Raw genomic sequence first — 23,163 nt, 5'->3', positions numbered from 1 at the left:
AGCTTCTGTTTACCGCAACTGATATGTGCGTTGATGAATATGTGAATAAAAGCCTAAATTAAATTTGTTCATCATATAAAGCGATCAAGTCTCTTCAGAAAATGTGGACTAAACCGCTCAATTCATATGGATTAGTTTTACGATCTCTTTATGAACTTTTTGAACCGAATTTTTATTTTTAGGTGAACTATCCCTTTAACTTATAATTTCCATGAAATACACCAGACAACAAATATACACAGAGGCCGCAAAGCTCTGACTGCTAGCTTGCACTCATCTGTAGCTCTCACATGGCAAATGTTGTTCTCCGTCTCTTTCCCCAGCGTGGTTTTAATAAAGCACTCTTTGACCTGATTCCCTGTTGCACCACTCACCAAGAAATGTGGCGGTGCTTGAATTCCTTCTCTTCGCGTCTTCAGAGTCTGTCTCATAGCTCGGCGCGGAAAACCACAAGCACAGACAGTTCAGCTGGAGCCGCTGGCCAAGCGCAGAGACTGTCATACATGCACAGCTGGTGACATCATACACTCCCATGGTTCATTTTTCTGTGGGGAGGATTTGTGGTTATTTAATGACTTTTCAAGTGATTCCGCATAATTCCAAAGAATTTCACAGTCAGAATCTGTTGGAAAAATGAGTGAAATGTAGTAGTTTTAGGCACGTTTGTGGAATAGAGTGTTTAAACCATCTCACTATATCTTCATGGTGATGTAATATTTTCAATGTCAAAATTCTCTCTCTTATACTGATTATGCACAACTTTAAGTAAGCGACTGGTAAGACACCTGTGGCTCTCTGTTGTTATTAAAACATTGCGCTGTTTGTTTGAGCATCCCGACCAGCCCAGCATAGCAACACTGGCTCAACCAATGGCGTGAATTTGGAGGCGGGGCTATTTTGTTGGCTAACCAATTGTGTTTGGCGATGCAAGTGGCATAGAAACACACTTCCTTGAATATTCCATGTTCAAGAATGTTAGATTTAGATTTAAAAACTACAAAAAACATTACTATGTCTGTTAAAAAGTGTATTATTCAAATTGTAAAGTTTAAGGGTTTTAGGCGTTACATTGTCATGGCAGCCAAACTGTAAAACTGGATAGAAAGGAGAGAATTAAGAAAATATATAATGCTGTTGATTGAGCTTAACTGTTGAACCTGGAATATTCCCTCAAGTAAAATGATTTTTGATCCATGCCGCTTCTTTTGCTTGTGCTTTGTGATGATGATTTAAAAACAAAACAAAAAAAACGCTAAAACACTGGGTCTTAAAGGGATAGTTCACCCAAAAATTAAAATTAGCCCATGATTTACTCACCCTCAAGCCATCCTAGGTGTATATGACATTCTTCTTTCAGATAAATGCAATCAGAGTTATATTAAAAAATGTCCTGGCTCTTCCAAGCTTTATAATGGCAGTGAATGGGTTAATAAAGGCCTTCTGAAGTGAAGCGATGCGTTCGTGTAAGAAAAATATCTAAAATATTTAAAACTTTATCGACTAATATAACTAGCTTCCGGCAGACGGCCATATGCAACGATTTTTACGAAAGACTTTTTCACACCATTTTACGGCAAAAGAGTAACCCTTGAACTTGACGCACAACGTAATGACGAACGCTGTTGCTCAACCCTGTTTGTTTGAACCGCGAGAGGCATCAAAGCTTACGTTACTCCTACATCCTACGTCATACATCGTCAATTATTTTGGCGTAAGTTGACTTGCGCAGGCCATGAGTAAATCATGGGCTAATTTAAATTTTTGGGTGAACTATCCCTTTAATTTTGGCTTTTACAGGACATAGTGACAAATGCACATGACCTGACTGTAAGGAAAATCTCTCTCAGTATTATAGGAATCTCTGGAACTTGAAAGTGAAGTTGTCTGCTTAAAAATATAAGTTTTTTTTTTATAACCTGAAAACCCTCCCGGGAACTTTTGGAGCATTCATCTAGATAAACTCTCCCGTTTATGGAATGAAAAATGAATGAGAAGCAGTCACGCACAATTACTGTACGCCTCTCTGACTGCAGTGTCTTTTTCCTAGAGGGATTGGAGAGCTGTGTGTATTGCGTAACATTTGTCTGTCAACATTATTTCCATAATCTGGCCTCAGGACAACAAATGAGAAAGTTTAATTTGTAAGACCTTTCCCATAAGCTTCAGGATTCACCCAAACTCTCTTAGTGCTGTTGTTTCCTGTCTGTACTAATTGGTTCACTGAACCTGCCACGTCTGGTGTGCAATGGACATTTATAACTGTAACCGAGCCAAGAGATTTCCTCTCTTTCCTCCCCCTCTTGCCCTCTGGGTGAGGATCACAGAAAATGAGGGCTAGATATAGGAGATTGAGATGAGATGAGGTGAGTGTGCCTGCAGACTGTAGGTCATTCAGTGCATGCCAGCATGGCCCAGTCCTGTGGGTTTCTGCGTCTGTCTGCCAGCTGATGTGACTGTGGCACATTCAGACCCCTCTGGCAGCTAAACCGTGAACCATACATCACCCTTCTGCACCTCTGAACCCTAACTATCATGTCAGACTATAGTTTGAATTAATCTAATTGCATTACAGTACAGAATGGCTCTTTCGCCATAATCCTGAACATTGTACAAGCATTCATTTCATGTGTTAATGAACGGAAGAGTGGCTCTCGGGAGCGTGTAACCGTCACATCCTTTGGATTTTCCCTGCAAACTCATCCTGAGTCCTTCACATAAAAATCAGTCTACAGGATAGACAACCTAGGAAGTCTGGGAAGGTCTCGTTTTTTAAGTTTGGTCACAAGCTGTTTACACATTAGCTACGTTTCCATCCAAAGTTGCAAATTTAACTTATGCACAAAATTGGAATATCGCGTAAAACATTTGCAAATAAAGCACCGTTTCCATCCGGTGAGAATGAAATCGTCACTTCCTGATTAACTGGCACTAAATATCACTAAGAAAAGTTGGAGAAGCCACTGTATGTTGCGTCTCAGAGCGTGCAAATGAAACGCAATAAACGTTATCTTGTTTTCGGAGGCGGTATATGGATGCCTGTTTCCACCACAGACTAAAAAATAAAAAAGCTAATTGCGACTTTTTATCTCACAATTCTGACTTTTTATTTCAGAATTGTGTGATATAAAGTCGCAATTGCGTGTTATAAAGTCAGAATTGTGAGATATAAACTCGCAATTCTGACTTCATAACAGGCAATTGTGACTTTATATCTGAGGAAAAAAGTCACTTTTTTCCCTAGGAATTGGACTTTATAACTAGAAATTGCGAGTTTATATCTCACAATTATGAGAAAAGATGTCCTAAACTCGTGAAAAAAAAAAAAAAAAAAAAATGTAAAAAAAGTCTTTATATTTTCACAATTTTGAGATAAAAAGTCGCAATTGTCTTTTAAAATGTTTTATTCTGTGGTGGAAAACAGATTTCAATAGATAGTTTTTTTTTAATGCACATGTTTAGAATTCAGTTTTTAAATCAATATTTCAAAATGCACATAAAATAGGTGGATGGAAACGGCTATTGGCATTGGCAATACAAAAAGCGATTAATACATGAAAATTCTTACATATATGAAAATATCTTATTATTATTGCTGTTATTCAAGTTTTTTGGATATACTTTTATCAGAATAAAAGCACCAATTGAGAGAGAGAGAGAGAGAGAGAGAGAGAGAGAGAGAGAGAGAGAGAGAGAGAGAGAGAGAGAGAGAGAGAGAGAGAGAGAGAGAGAGAGAGAGAGAGAGAGAGAGAGAGAGAGAGAGAGAGAGAGAGAGAGAGAGAGAGAGAGAGAGAGAGAGAGAGAGAGAGAGAGAGAGAGAGAGAGAGAGAGAGAGAGATAGATAGATAGATAGATGCCTCAGTTTGCTCTGTTGTAAGGTTGTGCAATATAATGTAATATACAGTGTGACAGGCTATAATCTTTTGTCACGCTACTCTTGTCTTTTTTGGAAAAAGTAGCTTGTTACTGGAAAAGCTGTGCCATTTTAAAACCGGCTGAACTGCTAACAAATATGTAGGGATATTTAAGGGATATTTGAATTTTTTTTTTTAATTCTGTCATCATTTACTTGCCCTCATGTTATTCACTTTCTTTCTTCCTTGGAGGTCAATACGAGTGTGTGTGTCACTGCTTTTAGATTTTAGTTTTAACCTTCCAGCGATGCTAGCATGAGTGTTTCAAAGCCAGCTGAATGTTAGCACACAGCTTGAGTTTGTACATTTGACTCAGATAAGAGAAGGTCAAGAGAGGTAAGAACATGGAACAATCATGCGGAGGAGGAGGAGGAAGAGGAGGACATCTGGTTTTCATACATCTGCCATTTCTAAGAACCTGTATATGTTGTGATACTGTGCTTTAAAGCCAAGGAGCAGCTTCCTGTTTCTTTTTCTCTTGTCCCAAGATGGGATATATAAACTATGCTACTTTCTGCTGAATGAGTTATAACAATCTAAATCCATTGCCCTGCAGCAAAAACTCCTCTGCCAAGTACAGTGAACTCCAAAAGTCTGTGAAAATGCTTCTATTTTGCACTCTTTTATAATTTAATGTTTTTAATCAAGAATATTTGTAATTTTTAATTTTTCACAAGAATATGTGCAGTGCAGAATCTGAAATATTTCTCATTCATTTACACCATAAGGTGTTAAGTTCTTTGAATTCTTTGAATAATTCTAGAAAATTGCATTTATTCCAGGTTTAAGCTAGTGCTGGCAAATTGCACACACACACACACATACACACACACACACATATTATACAAACACAAACTTTTATGTTAGATGCGATTAATTGATTTGACAGCACTAGTTTAAACATATATATTTTTTACATGTTTGTTGTAGTATATATTTTATTATAGTGTTTTTTTTCTTTCTAATATACATTTTTGAGTCATGAATAATATTATCATTTTCTTGAAATTATACCATTTGAGATAATAATTAGCATTGTAGCAGAGTTTTTATATCACGAGAAACATAAATCTAGTCTGGTAGGTAACGTATTTCGTGTATTAATTGGCCAATAAACACTCACTCTTCCAATTTTCTTCTAAAGCAAATGAGTAGAGCATATGAAAAAAGGAGAGAAACTTCCATCTCAAGATGCTCATCACATAATTCACCAGTACGAGCCTGTTCGCCACCTCCGGCCTTGCACTCCATTTGTTCAAGTTCCATTTGCTGAGCAAGATCCAACAAACAACATGAGCCCTGTAGATGTCTTCAGCATATGTGTGTATACAGAGCGCGAGAGCTTGTACGGATGTTTATATGTGTGTGAAGAGTGCTTTGTGAGCCGTACTGATGTGAGCAGGCAGTGAGTGATGAAGTGATTTGAAGAGTGAGGCATGTTTTCCTCTGGGAAGTGTTTAAGCTGACTTGAGAGCGTTGTGGGTGTTAAATGTGCGGTAAGCAGATTTCATTGTGTGTTTATTGGCATTCTGTAACACTGGGCCACAGGTCAACTTTTATTTTGGTTTCGACAAATTTCAGCACTCGGCCCGAGCTTTATGCTTGGGAAATGTTTTGTTCATGTCGGGGAGATATCTTCCCACACATCTATGCCGTTACATGTAAACATTACAGTACACTACCGTTGTAGTCTACTCTAATGTGCCTTTCATTTCTACAGGTTCTACTATTAGGATCTGTACAGAGTGTTGTAGAGTAGCTAACTAACTAGAAGTAGTGATTAGTACCATCTTAAGCACACTTTTACTAGCATGACAATAGTTCAGCTGTTTAAGGGCTGTGACACACCAAGCTGCTGTTGGTGAGCGTCTTTTGGGTTAGTTTTTGTGCTGTGACCCACACTCTGGTCGGCGTTAGTTTGCCCGACTCAGCATGTTGAATCGGCGTCAGGGCCGTCAGTGAGAGAAATCACTCTGTTCAGTTTAGCGAGCGAAACTGAAGCTGTCAAATGCGCAACTCATAATTTAAATGAGTAAAATCAGCTTGTAGCTAGGCTAGCTACAGTTTCAAAGTAGCTTCCCACGCAAGTTTTTAAAATATATTATATAGTTAAATTATACATTTGAAAAGATATTGCCCCTCAAACAATTTTTTTAGGGTTTTTAAGTATTTAGCAACACTACATGTTGCTAACAACATAACATGCGCAACTTTGAACTTGCATAACTTCGAAACTGTAGCTAGCCAAGCTACAAGCACATTTTACAAAGTAACCTCCCACACATTTAAAAAAAAAAATCAATTATATAGATAAGATATTGCCCCTTAAACAGCTTCACTCTAGTTAGCACAAGTTGCAAACCGCATTGTAGCTTTTAGCTTGGCTAGCTACCGTTTCAAAGTAGCTTCCACAACACTATTACTATTAGCTCCTGGGCACTAGTGGCTCCTGTCCCTGGAGTTTGTCTGTCCACATTCTCTGAAGGTTTCAGCTAATTAGCCTCACAAGAGTGTGCGCATTGTCTTCTAAATAAAGATGAGCCTCGTATGATGCATTAGAGGGAACAATATGCTTTGTTGTTGGTGTGAAACATTTAGAAAACCTTGGGAGTACTCTGTCCAATCATCTCTTTCACACCTAATTAGCCACAATAATGAGAAGGCAAACTGACCATGAAAAGCGAGTGTTCATTTGCTCACTAAGCTACTGACACCTCTGCTACGATTGTGTAGCTCAGAATAATTCATCCCTTCAATCTAGCGGTGACTTTGGAAGGTAAACAAATATAATGTAACCTTTGGCATGTTTTTAAACTGCAGTTCATTCAACTTTAGATTGTTTACATGCACATAACTGTTTAGAGAGCACTAAGTCTAGTAGGTTTAAAAATGCAAATGTGATGAGTGGTTAAGTGTTCGGATGGTTGGAGGAGCCATTATTCACACATTCAGATCGAAACGATGCAGTGAATACAATGAAAAAGGAAAATTTAGTGCAAAAATTGGTCATACAGCCCTCGAAGACATTAATTGCTGTTTTCGCTCATCAGGTGTCATTAATATTGGTGTGTAAAACGAGGGCGGTTTGGCTGATTGTTGGATCAATAGCTCTTTGTAGATAGTAATTGGTTTGTTATGGTTAGACAGACCGCAGCCACTGTTCTGACCCCCTGCTACCCTACAGCAACTGTTTCCATTTAACACAGACACGCACATGTTTGTGTGTGTGTGTTTAATTGTGCACGTGCACAGACCCAACCTGGTGAATATGCTGAAACCTTTACCAAATAATTACTCAAAAGATAAATGGAAAAAATAAGTTCTTATGGGTGATTTTTGTTTTTCCCTGGGTGTTTTTTCATTGGTATGGGTAGATATTGTATATTGGGGTACTAATAGTTTAGTAAAACTATGTGAGTTATGTAATCAACTAGTAAAGTAATGCATTATTTTAAAATTTAAAACAAAATATTTACTTATGGTTAGGCTACTTTTTCAAGCAAGTAACGCAAGTTACTTTGTTTTTCCATTTATTGACTGAAAGCTTTCCTGTCCCCATGTTGAGAGAAATGTTGAGGGAGTGTAGTCAGTTGTAACCGGGCGTAACCAGGCGTAACCGGCGTAACCGGGTCAATCGGTAATTTAACCTATTGGTAAATCAGGAGTAATCGGGAGTAAGCATTGTGTGCGCTATGTGAATGGTGTTATTGTAGGTCTAGACTAAATTTGAGCTGGCATTTACTCATCTCTATTCAGTATTCAGTATTCCTCAAAATGGATAAAAACAGTGACATGCAAACTCAGAATATTATGCAAACCTGCAATAACTGTTAAATAACACAAATATACTTTATGTATTTAATCTCACTTTATTAACCAATGTTTGTGCTTCTGACCTTTGATGATCCAAATCGATCATGCAAATAAGCAAAAATGACTTCGATAGAAATCACATTTGTGTTTTTTTTAATTGCTGAAGCAAGAGTGTTGAACTTTCCTCTCCTGCATCCTATTCTTCTGCAATCCAGAATGGAATATTGTAATGCATTACTATTAACCCTCTGGTGCTCTCCGCGTGTTGGAAAAAATTTAAGATTTCTTTTATATATATATATATATATATATATATATATATATATATATATATATATATATTTTTTTTTTTAGTTTGATAATGCTTTTTCTGTATTTATAGGGGATTTTTTTTATACTAAATTATATTTACGCTGTATTTATAATCCATTTATTCACTTTTTGAGCATAGACCTGAAAATTAAACTTAAACTGTCATAAATCTTGAATGCTTTAGAGCACAGACTTAAGTTTGATCTCTTTTCAAAGACGGCACTTGGCAGTTTTACTCTAAAACTGCAAGAAAATCAAAGCCATAAATCTAAACAAGTTGTGTTCCAAATTTGAGCTTGATCTAAAAAAAATTGCTTTCAGTAAGATTCTGTTTGTGCACAGTACCAAAATTTTCACTGGATACAATTTGTCTCCCATTCATTTCCAATGTGGTCATTTTTGACCGTGAGGAGCAAAAGTGTGACTATTTTTTACAGGACCATTTAACCTTTTCGAATCATGTCGATGATTTTGTTCTTGTGTTCACATAGCAAGTGCCAAAACATTTACCAAGTTTCACACCATTCCAATGAAGTAAAAAATTCCTAACGTAAAATGTTTCGGTCAAAAATGACAGAAAACCACCAGAGTAACTTTCCCAAACACTAGTCATACATATGTGTATGGGGTGTGTTACATTTTACTGACCCAAAACTTTTGAACGATAAAGTATACTGAAAACATGCGACTGCTCTGCGACTAACATGCCGATCAAGAAGGACTATGAGTGCAATGAACGACCTGTTTGTTTTCCAAATGGCAGGCATCTCTTTGGTCGTGTGTCTTCTGAAGTCAACGACCGTTCCCCCCCGGCCGTCTGAGAGTCTAGCCGTCTGAAAACAGTCGCACTTTCTTCATCCCTGGCCTCCCTCTGACAATCCCTGAAGGCAACACAGCTTGTTAGGGAATAAAGCCCATTCCCCATTCCACGGCTGGAGTCTAGTCAGGAACACAAACTATGATTAGCCATCTCAAACGCTGTAGTCGCGTGGGCTTCTGTAGCCTGATAACCAAATTGCAGCGTCAGGAAATGTCAAGGTAAGCATTTGCTAAGGAAGAACAGCTGGAAGTGTTTTTGCAGGAGAGACGAGTGAAGGGGCTGCGGTGTTTACAAGATTCCCTCATCCTCACGATCCTAACACTTATGCTTTACACCATCTGGGTTTGTCCAGAGAAGAAATTTGTTTGTCTTACAAGAAAAGAGATGCCATTTCTTCCAGGGAAATGTTAGTTTATTATTGGATTTGCACATGCATGTAAATATTTCCTCAACACTCTAGTCTAAATCAACAAAATTTCTCTGAACATTTGACTATCTGGGTGAATCTCACTGGTCCATGTCCAGGTCACAAATCACCTCAAAATCAAATAAAATATTATTTTACATAAAGAAAATGAAGCATATCTAGAACCTTTAAATTTTTTGATTTATTTATTTATTTAACAACATTATGGCTTATTTCCCTCCCCAAATTTCCATTACCACAATGCATCTACTTTTATTTATTTTTTTTATTTTTTTTTTTTACTTTTGTGTAAAAATAAACTTTTACTTCACTTTATTATTAAAAATAAAATTCATGGTACTGTAATGCAATATTTTTACTGCATAAAAAAAATCATCACAAATATTTCCATACATTTACAGTCCAAAATGTTTTTGTTTTTTTTAATCATTTGAATAAAAAAAATATATGGCTTATAATAGGCCAATAACCAACCTACATTTAAAATAAAAATCTATCATATATATATTAAAATCTAACATACATAATATACTATAAACAATTAAAACAACACATTTTAATATGACATTGGTGTTGTAATAAAGTAAAGTAAAAAATAAATAAAATGATAGTAAAAAAAGTAATGCAACTTTTTAAAACTTATTTTGCCATATATATACACCCCTAAAGAAGACAGTAAGTGCAACCGGGAACAGAGCAGGCTTCATGAATGTGAATAGTGCGTTAACACTTCAGGAGGTTTCACAGTAGTAGCCATGACAGGTATTATCATTCGCAGTGGGCTTGTAGTCTAACATGCGTCTGCCTTAAGACCCCTAGGCTAGACTTTCCCACCGTTTACCTCAAAGATGCTGAAAGGCTGAAATCTCTGGTATTGTGGGTGGTAACTTTAAGACCTGTCTAGACCTCACATGTTATCCCGTCAGGGCTTTGAATAGAAACCAGTCTAGGTGAAATGGGTGCCAAACTGGCTTTTGTTAATGAAAGTGCTGTTGTATTTGGAGCCAAGGTGATTGTGGAGAGGGGTCAGGCTATGAAAAATGCGTGAGAGAAAGAGTTACCCAGCTGGACCTGGTGTTGCAGCTCAATTAAATGTAGCATTCAAACCTAATGCATCTACAGTAAAACTTCTTTAATTGCTTTTACTCTCTGTCCTAACAACAAATATCTCTTATGGGTGGTGGAGAGTGTGAGTGACAGTCATAATTGCGTATTACTGCAGACGGCAACTGAATTATGCGCAGGAGTCGATGATTAAAAGGCCTTGCGCATATTGAGGTCTTCCTAAATGGAAAATTAAACTTCCTTATTGTCAGTTTTAGACTGATATATCTGTCATTTGGACTTGAAATGAAAAAGAAATGTTTCTTGAGCAGAATGATTTCTGAAGGATCATGTGACACTGAAGACTGTAAGTAATGATGCTGAAAATTCATTCTTAAAGTAGAAAACAATTACTGTAAATTGTAATATATGCATATAATAAATGCAAATAAATGCAGCCTTGCGTGAGCAGAAGAGACCTCTTTCAAAAACATTACAAAATTGTACACTTTTGAACGGTAGTGTAATACATATGTATTTATTATATAAACTGTTTGCTTTTGTGTGATGCGTCATCCACGCCACTAGGTGTCCGTATAGTCCAAGATGATAGTTATATCAGCCAGCACAACATAAACAAAAAAAAGTACTGAGAGCACATTTAAAGGCCAAAATCAACATGACGCTCACATATCCTGGTAGTTTGAACCCTACAAATTGAACAGTCGCATCGATAATTATTCTTTTTTAGGTTGAAATGTTAAATCAAGATCATGCAGTGGCTTCTGAAGTTCTTCTGCAGCTGTTGAGTGTCTCTGTAATGAATGTGTCTGGATAAAGACCAACTGCAAACCCCAATCTGTCACCGCACTCCTTTCTTCCACTTCATCAAATACGCCACATCTTTTCTCAGTGTCATTTATAGACCCTCTTTCGGTGCATCCACTGAAGTTCATTAGTTCATGGCCATTGTGTTCCAGATTTGTAACGCAAAGCCTGCGATGAGATTCTGTGACTGTTTAGGCCTCGCGCTCCGATAAGCTCTTTTTCATTTCGGTGTGTAGAAAGCATGAGGATTGTGATTTCGTCGGTGAGGAGTTCGAGCTAGAGAGACAGAGAGGATTAAAACGGGAATCCCCCAAGGACACACGGATAAAATGTGTCGAAATGAAATGAAACAAGGGAGGTTGGGCTGCACTTGTTCTCGCCAGTTTTGGCATCTGATGGGGCACAATTACACGCTAGATTAAAGGGCTTGTAGAGATATGGAGAATTGCGTCCCTCACTCGGGAGGGTTGAATTCAGGATCTCTATTGGACTGGAGGAGTCTGTTTGTGCCATGTGTCGCTGGCATTCTCTCTTGAGACTGTGGCGCTGGCATTGGTGGTGTTGGTGCCTTTGGAGTCCAGGTTTATGAAGGTGGTGGCCTAGCAACTGTTTGTTTGGGTTTTCTGTCGGCTTTTTCTCGTACAGTTGTTTTGGGTTTCTTTATACACCTTAATGCACTTGAATAGTCTTAAAAACATCTTATTATAAAAAAAAGTCGCTGTTTGGAATTAAATGGGCAAGTCTATAATTGGTAGGGCTGTACTGTCCTAGTCGATTAGTCGATTAATTGGTCGATACATTCTGGTTCGACCAAAATTCTGATTGGTCGATTTTCTGCCGCGTTTATTTCATCAGTTTTGCCGCGCTGAGGCGCGCTCATTTCATCAGGTGGAAAGCACTAACTGCTAATGGGGGTGTTTTCAGAGTACCCTCGTTTCACTGTAACAGTCTGTCTTCAAAACACCCCCCTTGTTTTCACCTTTTTTGGATTAGCCCAACCCAAGAGAGAGCGTCGAGCATAGAAGGTTTGATGCTGAATATTATTTATTTAATTGTGAGAGCGTTTAATAGTCAGTCCTCTTCTAACATGTCAACAACAAAGAAATCGACAGTGTGGCAGCATTTTGTTAAAATTGATAACAGGAAAAAGGTCGAATGCAAAGTTTGCAAGCAACAGTTTTCCACAGCTCGACGACAAACATGACATATCATCTAAAAGTGGTAAGCTCACTTGTCTGCGTTAGCTTGCCCTGTCTGTTTTGAGTAGGCTATATGAACATATCAGAATTTGCATATTTCAATGTTTTAGTGTGATAACCTAACTTTTTTATTTTTTATTTGGAGCCTAATGCGCAATTGCGCTGTGCTGTTGGTTGTGTTAGTTTTGAGCCTAGGATGCTTTATTTTTCAGTTATGCACTTTATTTCGTTTCTGCTCTTGATCTGGTTTGTTTAATAAATATTATTTTTTTATTAAAGTGGACGTGCCTTTTGTGTTTATTAAGAGTAAAAGCTTTAGTTAATAGTCTATTCGTGTCTCAGCTGCGAAGCTGAGCTCATGTTCAGCCTCGCTCGGTGCGAGGACATGCATGGTGAAATGATAGTGTCTGACAGTTATAACTTATTATTATAACATATGACAAAAATAATTGTCTAAATTATGTTGCATATTCCTCAACAGTTCTTGTGATGATATCACTAGTTGACAACATAGTACTATTTTCGGAAATCATAAGCTATGATATTGCGCAGGTGCACGTGATGCAGCGCTGTCAGAGCCGACAGACTCGAGTGTCAAACTCATTTCAGTGCAAAATAATTAGGTCAAAAACGATTTAATATACTGCAAATAGCCTACTAGTTGTTTATGTTTATTTATAATTAATTTAGGCGGACAACAAGGCTACCAAGTACTGCGCACAGTGCGCATCTAATTCATTTAACGTTTTTTTTTTCTAACGTCATTTTTAGTCGATTTTTAGTCGAAAATTTCAGGACTTCAGTCGACCAAGATTTTCTTTGGTTGAGTACAGCCCTAATAATTGGATCATTATTGCAGTGATTATAATGTTTCTAGCATGTTATATGTTTGAAGTTCTTTGTTGTGTTAAGTGTTATGATGTTATTTCCATCAAGAGACGCATCAGTTTTTCATCAGGATCTTGTATTGTCAATGCAAGAGTCCAGCACTCTGTAAAGTCTCCTCCAGCACATCCCAAAGACTTTCAGTGAATTTAAGATCTGGACTCAGAGGAGTCGATTCATGTGTGAAAATTATTCTTCATGATCCTCACAACCATTCTTTCACAATCTGAGCCTGATGAATCTGCACATTATCATCCTGGAATATGGCCATGCTGTGTCTTCCTACATGGTTGTTTAAGAAATGAAAAGCTACACACTCCTCAATTAGGGTTAGAAGAACTTAACCAAACATATAACATGCTAGAAACATAATAATCACTGCAATAATGATCCAATCATAGACTCTTAATCATTTGCCTATTTAAATCCAAACAGCAACCTTTTTGGCCGGGACGTGTATATTAATGATTTATGTATTCTCTGTATCTATCATATAATATATCATATGTGTGTATGGACATTACTGTTCAAAAGTTTGACGTCAGTAAGTTTCAATTTGATAAATGATTTATTGATAAATTATTAATGTGTAAACTATTAGTGAAGCAGCACATAGGCGTTGATGCGTGGGCACCTGTGACTTTTCTCAGCGCTGATCAGGATGGGACAATCTCGGTCATGTTTATGTGTTTGCCAGATGAGAATGAATCATCATTTCACACAGTAAAGAGCGAAAGACTTCTGCCTGCGTCCTCGTCTCTGGAGCGTCTCCATGTGTTCCCTGACATCTGCTAGCTGGATCTTATTAGAACATGTTTTGAAACCATTTGGAGATCTCACACTCTTTTACAGCCTGCTTTATTAATGCCACGCTATATGGCGTAATCACTCGCTGTCCTTCTCTTTCATCCAAACTCTTTTTATCTGTGTATGATAGTGTGTGTGTGTGTGTGTGTGTACTTGCACAACTATCTTTGTGAGGACCAGTTTGAGTTTTAGACCAGTGAAGTGAGGACAAAGAGAGTAAAGTGAGGACATTTTGGCCGGTCCTCACATCTGAGAGCCCTTTAAAGGCCTGTTTGAGGGTCAAGACTTGGTTTTAGGGATACAGTTATAATAAGGTTTAGGGTCAGAGTTTGGGTTAGGAATTTAGTTGTGATGGGTATGGTTAGGGTAAGAAGCTAGAGATTGCATTGTGTCAATGAATGTCCTCGCAAAGAAGGATGTACCTTTGTGTGTGTGTGGGATGTTAGGGTTAGCGAGAGGATCTTTTGTTCTTGGCATGTTCCTCCAGATCTGTCTTCTGAGCTTGTCTGGTCTTGTCAGGGAGAATTTACACCTTTGTTTTTGTTAGAGTGCAACCTCACATAAAGTCATTTGCTAGAATTACCCTCATATAAGACACGCACACACACACACACACGCAGAGAGAGAGAGAGGGCGAGAGAGAGAGAGAGAGAGCACTGCAAAACAATCAGCATTTTCTTGTTTTCCAGTAAATATCTAGTCACTCTTTATAAGGTTTCTTTAACTTCTTTGCACCTAACCATTATTTTTTATGTAGGTACAATGTACTTGTTGCAAAACACTTGCTGAAACATGTACACACTGTTTAGTAAGGCTAGGGACTGGTTTTGTAGTATGGTAGGTTTAAGGGTTGGTTAAGGGTCAAAGGTCAACAGTGTAATATAGATGTCATTACATGCAGGTATTTTTTTTATGTTACACTTTATTTTACAGTGCCCTTGTTACACATTACATGTAGTTATTATAGTAATAACTCTAAATTATACATGCATGCAACTAAACCTAAACCAAACTTAATCCTAACCCTAACCCTAACCCTATAATAAGCATATGCAGTTAATTAATGGGTACCTAAATGTATAATTACACTGTACCAAGGACATCTTAAAATAAAGTGTAAACCTTTAAAAAAATAAAATAATAATAAGTACCATGTAAAAATATGTATTTACACAATAATTGTTTTTACTATGTTTTTACATAGTAGTTGAGGACACTTAACATAATGTAAGGCCAAATATCTAATATTATCTTAAAAACAAAATTATTAACATGTGAAGTAAAATTGCATAAAATATAGAGACCTGTTTGATTATATCTTGTTAAGTTGATTTTATTTTAAGTGTATTATTTCCTGCCTCATTAACAATATTATTTTTAAGCACATCTAAGATTATTTATCTGAATTTATACCTGAATTGTATTCATATTTCAAGTAAATATTTATACTATTATACTAAATTGTGAATTTAAGAGAAAATAATAATTTGCCAATAGTCTAAAAAATAGGGTTTGAAATCCTTTTTATTTCCATAATATCTGTTATCGAGTGAAAGGATTATTCAGCATGAAAAAAATGTATGACAGGACTTTTTTTTTTAATTTTTAATTTAAAATGAACCCGCTCATAAGAGTAATTTCATGACATAATAACAGGTCGTACTGTATGTAGCGTGGCACTAGTGAGGACATCGCGATGAGAAGATTAGTTTTACAATTTACGATACAGTGGAACTGTTGTTCTCGCAGCTGTTTTCTCTGGATTCTCTTCGCTTCTCATGGCCTGTGGTCGTCTGTGTGGATGTGGACTTTGAGAACTAAAACCCTATCATTTCAGCTCTGTCAACTGTTTTTAGTTCTGTTTTTAGATCAGAGTTCAGTGAAGTGTGTCTGCAGACCTAGAGAGCTCAGGAGAGAATGAAATCACATTTAAATAGTGTTTCTAACAGGTACCAGTTTATATTAACAAAATGCTTCTTTAATGTTTATGTCGCGTTCTCTAACACTTGAATATTCTAAAGGAGTGTTAACATTGACTGCGGTTTGTACATGATGAACATGTCATTTATGTTTGAAAATGAGTATATTGAGCCATTGTGACAAAGTTGAGCAGATTTGAACTTTGACAAGAGCCAATGAGAGTGCAGACAGCAATGTGATACTTCAGCTTGATACAGATTGAGTGCTCTGTCCTTAAAGGGATGGTTCATCCAAAAATTTAATCATCATTTAATCACTCTCAAGTTGTTCCAAACCTGTATTAGTTTCTTTCTTCTGTTGAACACAAAAGAAGATATTTTGAAGAATATACAGTTGACGGTAGCCATTGACTGCCCTAGTATTTCTTTTTCCATTCTATGGAAGTCAGTGGTATATTTGTGTTCAACAGAAGAAAGAAACTCGGTAACACTTTATTTTACAGTGTCCTTGTTACATAGGTTACATGTACTTACCATAGCATAATTACATGCAATTAACCCTCAACCAAATCCTAATCCTACCCTAACCCTATAGTAAGTACATTTTGTTAATTATTATTACTCAGTACTTAAATATATAATTACACTGTAACAATGACACCTTAAAATAAAGTGTAACCAGAAACTCATATTGGTTTGGAACAACTTTAGAGTAAATAAGTGATGACAATTAAAATTTTTGGGTGAACTATCCCTTTAAAAATGACTCATGCAGTGGTTCAGTCACTCAAATGACTGCATGAGTCATTTTTAAAGGGATAGTTCACCCAAAAATTTTAATTCATTCACTGTAAAAAAAGTTGCTGCTTTAAATATTTAAGTTCAATCAACTTGGATGTTTAAGTCATTTCAACTTAAATTACATTAAACTGACTTAAAAAATCTTGAATAACTTAAAGGGATACTCCACTTTTTTTGGAAATAGGCTCATTTTACAACTCCCCCAGAGTTAAACAGTTGAGTTTTACCGTTTTCGAATCCATTCAGCCGAACTCCGGGTCTGGCGGTACCACTTTTAGCATAGCTTAGCATAGATCATTGAATCGGACAAGACCATTAGCATCTCTCTCAAAAAAAATGACCAAAGAGTTTCGATATTTTTCCTATTTAAAACTTGACTCTTCTGTAGTTACATCGTGTACTAAGACTGACAGAAAATGTAAAGTTGCGATTTTCTGGGCTGATATGGCTAGGAACTATACTCTCATTCCTGCGTAATAATCAAGAAACTTTGCTGCCGTACCATGAGTGCAGCAGGTGTAATGATATGACGCAGCGCCTGAAAATAGGTCTAATAGGTTAGGCAAACTTAGTCCCGGTCACGTTGGAAGTTACTGAGCTGGGGACTATTTTCAGGCGCTGCGTCATATCATTACGCCTGCTAGAAAGTTTCTTGATTATTACGCAGGAATGAGAGTATAGTTCCTAGTCATATCAGCCTAGAAAATCGCAACTTTACATTTTCCGTCGGTCTTAGTACACGATGTAACTACAGAAGAGTCAAGTTTTAAATAGTAAAAATATCGAAACTCTTTGGTCATTTTTTTGAGAGAGATGCTAATGGTCCTGTCCGATTCAATGATCTATGCTAAGCTATGCTAAAAGTGGTACTGCCAGACCCGGAGATCGGCTGAATGGATTCGAAAACGGTAAAACTCAACTGTTTAACTCTGGGGGAGTTGTAAAATGAGCCTATTTCCAAAAAAAAGTGGAGTATCCCTTTAAAAGAAGAAGTTAAAATTGCTTAACTTATTTTGACGAGTTAAAGCAATGTAAAAACACATGTTATCATTACTTATTGATCATATAATATTTTACAGTTTAGTGTTCCTAGATTTCCCTGTGCAAGATGTTGCATCTTGATTTTTTTTACATTTTTTTATTAATGTTTAATGTTACATTAAATAGTCTACTGCTGTTTATTACTATGCAGTTGTTGTTTTTTTATTGTAGTTGTCCTACATCATTGCCTCATCAGTATTGCACGAGATAAACAGTACATACAATTTAATTTATTCAATCTCCCCTTAAATAGCTAGCTTCTTTTTGTACTTTGTTTTGTAATATACTTTCTGTGTAAATCCAAGCTTTTTTCCTAAGCATTAGTGACAAGCAATGAGCAACAGAACATTGTATTAGTTGTGTTTGGTTTCTATTTCCTGTGTTTCTCTGGTTAGCCACGCCCACTATGATTTCCATTGGTCCAAAATCCCTCTCCACATATATTACTGTTCAAAAGTTTGGGGTCAGTATGAATTTTAAATGTTTTTTTTAAGCTGTCTCTTTTGCTCATCAAGGCTGTATTTATTTGATCAAAGCCACAGCAAACAGTAATATTGTGAAATATTATTACAATTTAAAATAACTGTTTTCTGTTGAAATATTTTTAAAAATGTAATTTATTCCTGTGATCAAAGCTGAATTTTCAGCATGAATACTCTAGTCTTCAGTGTCACATGATCCTTCAGAAATCATTATAGTATGATGATTTGATGCGAAAGAAACATTTCTTCTTATTATCAATGTTGAAAACAGTTGTGCTTCTTCATATATTTTTTTGATACATTTATTGTCAGGATTCTTTGATAAATAGAAAGTTCCAAATAACAGCATATAAATAAAATATAAATTATTTGTAACATTATGCAAGTCTTTACTATAACTTTTTATCAATTTAATGCATCCTTGTTGAATAAAAGTATTAAATATTGCCGTCCCCAAACTTATATCAAACTTATATTTTCTAAATGACATTTATTTTGTGGACAGAAATGCAGACCTACTTGTCTTTGGAAACTGGGTTAGAATAAGGTATTAGTAGATCATAGCTTGGCAAGCTAGAGTTGCAGAGTTGCTTATGTGTGTTATGTGTGTGACGCCAATAAATAAAATATCAAAATACTCTGATACGCCAACACAGTGGCAGCAGAGTGTTTGGTGAACGAATAATTGCTTCATTGTGCGGTGCAGAAAGCTTCAGGTCTGTCTGTCCCACTGACCTCCTGCCTCAGGCTGGGTTATGAGGTGACTGGAGTCTGTTTGATCCGTCTCTCACACACACACACTCACACTTCATGTGCCCTACATCTTTACTAACTGCCTCCTGGAATAGACGGTAAATCTTGAAAACATGCTAATGTTCATAGGCTTTAAAAAAAACAGCCTCAGGCCTCACTCTCTCTCTTCACACACACACACACACACACACACACTCTCTCTCTGTCGCTACCACAACACTTTTCATATAGCAAACAGCCTGTGTTATGAGTCTCGTAAAGTCTTTCTCTTCGGTAATTTCTTTTTTTCAACCCTCATTAAGTAAAAGAATGTGTGCTACTTTCCAGGTGTTGGTTAACTAAACGGTGTGTAGCGTTTTCTTGCCCAAACAAGATACATGCAGTATTTGAAATATACATTACTGCAATTATGACACAGATACACATTTTTTTTAGACATGATACCATTGAAATTCCTTGGGTGTTTAGACACGTGCCATGGTAATACCATGTTTTTTGGGTGAAGTAGCTTGAATACTTGCATATCATTGCTACATAAAAAACTGATAACTTGTATTCGGCATGACTGTCATAAAAATTAAAAGGACAGAAAGATTCTGAAAGTTTCTTATTGTATTGTATTGGGAGTATCATTATGTGTTTACATTAGTAACAATAACTCGTTTTTGGCAGAAATCATGGTTCCATGGTAAGATTGTATAAGGGTTAACCTACCTAGAAGAAATTTCTATTTACTTCTCATTTATTCCTGTGATCAAAGCTGAATTTTCAGCATCATTACTCCAGTCTTCAGTGTCACATGATCCTTCAGAAATCATTCTAATATGATGATATGCTGCTCAAGAAACATTTCTGATTATTATCAGTGTTAAAAACTGCTTCATAAATCTTACTGACCCCTAACTTAATTTAAACAGTAATGTAATCATGTACATGCAGGCAGTTCTGGAAAACCATTCAATGTTTCGAAAGGCTTCATGTGTTTTTCTCAGTGCTTTTAACTGGCAGATATACTGTCACCCTTAGCTTACCCACTGGGTATGTCCTCTGTAAAACCGCTTTAAAGTATATTTATTGTGGGCTGGAAAATGCTTTAAAAGATTTGAATCAGTTTATTGAATTGAATCGTTTCTTTTACAACTCATATAGTTAAAAAGATACAATGTTAACTGAATTGAAAGTGAATATTAACATTTATATATTATTTTTGAATTGCATTAAATGACAAATACATTTTTAACAGTCACTTGTCGCCACCTACTGGTGTAAAGATTTAATCGATACAATCGTTATTTGAAGCGTCAAGTTATACTTTCAAAAGGTGATTTTTGCTCTATTTTGATCGCTACCTTAGACATCACTGTTTATATCCGGACTATAAACAAAGTACTTCTCTGATAATATGAATTATTGTAAGACTGAAATAATGATACTAGTGGCAGCGTCAACACAAATTTTAATGTTCACTTTGATTGTACTTGTCAAAGGTTTAATATACATAGGTGAATCGTTGTAATTTATGAATAAGATCGCGTGTGTGTTTGAATTGAGATTGGAATCTTTTAACGATTAATCGTGCAGCTCTTGTCTCTATACATAACAATTTATAGTTGACATTTTAGGAAGGGGCATCATATTACATCATTTTTGGGAGTGGCATCTCAAGGACTATGGGGGGTTTTCAGGGGGATTGTGTCGTGCTTCATTGGTGTGCGCTCGAATTCAGAAAAACGCTTTCAGAACAACCAAACAGACTGAACTCTAATGACAATCAGACTCTCCTACAAAACCTCTGGTGTGAACGCATTTAAAAATTATAATTCATTTATTCCATCATTTGTGTTAATTAGCTGCCCTTGAATCTGAAGATTCTGTTGAGTCTCAATTCCAATCAAAGTGGCAACGCTACTAAAGATGCAATTAGTCCCCGACGAGCTAATTAAACTCTACAAATGCATCTATTTCCATGTAGGTCACCAGCGTCCTGTTGTGTAGATCATTAGAGGCGTGCAGTCGATATCATAGCTCGCTTAACTTCCTAATGCTAATCAGCTGCTTTCTTTTGAGGGATGATTTATTTATCATAGCACGAGTGATGACCCCAGCTATAAATGGTATCGTAGATGATCATTATAAAATGACGAGGTGTCTATCAGCAGCTCGATGGACCCTGCACGCTTGTAGGGGGTTGTTTTTAAATAACTGTTTGAAGTTTCCCAAAAGCATTGTAAGCCTAAGTTGATCGTAGAACAATTGCTACTAATGGTTCTACAATCAAGTTAGGCTTACAGTGCTTTTAGGAAACGCAGCCCAGGGCAACAGGCAGCAGGACTCGGGGTTTCCATGTCTGCACAACAAAACCTGCCCAATTGCAAATCAAAACTAGGCCAATCACAGCCAAAACTGGCCCAATCACATTCCAGGGAAGTCCCTTGGTAAAAATCGTGTTCCAATTCAAAATTGTCCCGGGGGGGTGGGTTGTGGTTCGCTTCAAGCCACGGACTTGGCAACACTGGCAGGACTGGAGCTTGACAAAACACATGGGCAAGGCATCCATACACAAGGAACATTGACAATGATTTGGCACAGGACAGTCAAAAAAAGGCGTGCTTCTCAATACTCAAATTGATGCTTCCTCGTTTCCATGCTCCTCTGTCCTCCAGCCTGTGACCCGGAAACCGATCGAACTCAGCCATCTTGATGGACATCTCGCTTTCAAGTGACACTTGAGTGATCAAGAATATTCCAATGTACAAATAAGGTTTCCTTTGATTCTTCCATCCTCATTTTCTTTCCTTGCATCCTTTCCTTGCATCCTAGCTGGGTGGGTGGAGTTGTGACGTGAGGAAAGGAAACCAGGATGCACAAATAACATATGAGAAGCACCCAAGGAGTAGAATTTGGGAAGGAAATGAGGAGGGTAATGAGGGAGAGCAGGTGGGACAAATAAACCAATGACAGAAGAGCACATGGCACACAGAAACAAACAAAAGGCGTATAATACCCTCATCTGACATTGGTTTCCAAACAGAAAGCAAGACAGCCATAAGTGCACGGAGCATAGATGTTAGAACCCCGACAGTGAACCTAAACTAAGACTAGACCGAAGTGTCAGGATCCAAACTCCATGACCCGAACACTCTCAACACAGACATAAGAGGGCAAGGCCCAAAGAACCACTCCAAAGCCGTACACTCACACAAACACACGATTTTTGATTCATTTTCCAATCCAATTTTTGCCATAATCATTGCTTGAAAAATTAATCATCTATATAATCATTGCTTTTGAAATTAAAAGCACTCTTTATGTTTGTTGCAGTGGCTTATCTTGGAGACATTGCACTGGATGAGGAAGATATGCGCATGTTTAAAGTGGACCGCATTGTGAATTTAGCCCAGAGAACGGTCACAATTCTGAATCATACCGATACAGGTAAGTGTGTATGTATGTGTGAGTTTGAGTGTATGGGAATGGTTTATATAAACTTTGCGTCAGGTTTTATTGGCACTCAGAGACTCAGGAAGAGAACTTGAAGCCATATGTTATTAAACCAATAGAGAAAGTTCAAGAGAAATCAAGAAACGGTTCCCACATTCCCAAATACAACAACAGGTTGCTGTTAAAATCTGGCAAAATGACAACGATTTTTCTCATAATTAGCCTCTAGTTTTATCATGTTTTCACCCCTGAAGATTGGAAAGATGAGGAAATTGGAACAAGGGACAGAATTCAACTTCAGTTTACAATATTACAATATGTGTGTGTGTTAGAGTTAGCATTCAAAATAAAATAAAAAACAATAGAAATTAGCATGCTATTCTGTGAATGTTGAAACGGATATGAATTAGTGGTTATCACTGAGCTTAGTAGACGATTTAAGATAACTTATTTGTAACTGAAACATACATTGGCCCCAAAAAGTATTTGAACCCACACTAAAAATGATGAATTCATTGATTTAGATCAGGGGCGCCCAATCCTGTTCCCGGAGACCCACCTTCCTGTAAAGTTCTGCTCCAACCCTGATCCAACACACCTGACCCAGCTAATTAAGATCTTGATCTTGATAATTACAGACAGGTGTGTTGGATCAGGGTCGGATCTGAACTCTGCAGGTA

General features: G+C 36.9%; 1 protein-coding gene across 1 annotated transcript in view; it reads left to right on the top strand.

Moving 5' to 3' along the window:
* The window catches only part of bmp1a (bone morphogenetic protein 1a), an 88,033-nt gene that overhangs the window by 5,440 nt on the left and 59,430 nt on the right, over positions 1 to 23,163 (top strand). The window contains exon 2 of the mRNA XM_084087304.1: positions 22,364 to 22,477. Within this exon, the coding sequence (XP_083943430.1) occupies positions 22,364 to 22,477 (114 nt within the window). The remainder of the gene's footprint in view (positions 1 to 22,363; positions 22,478 to 23,163) is intronic.

Source organism: Abramis brama (genome assembly GCF_963993115.1).
Source record: "Abramis brama genome assembly, chromosome: 16".
In the NCBI taxonomy this organism is placed as follows: domain Eukaryota; kingdom Metazoa; phylum Chordata; class Actinopteri; order Cypriniformes; family Leuciscidae; genus Abramis; species Abramis brama.
Note: the sequence above shows the minus strand (reverse complement) of the source record. Positions and strands in the feature narration are given on the sequence as shown.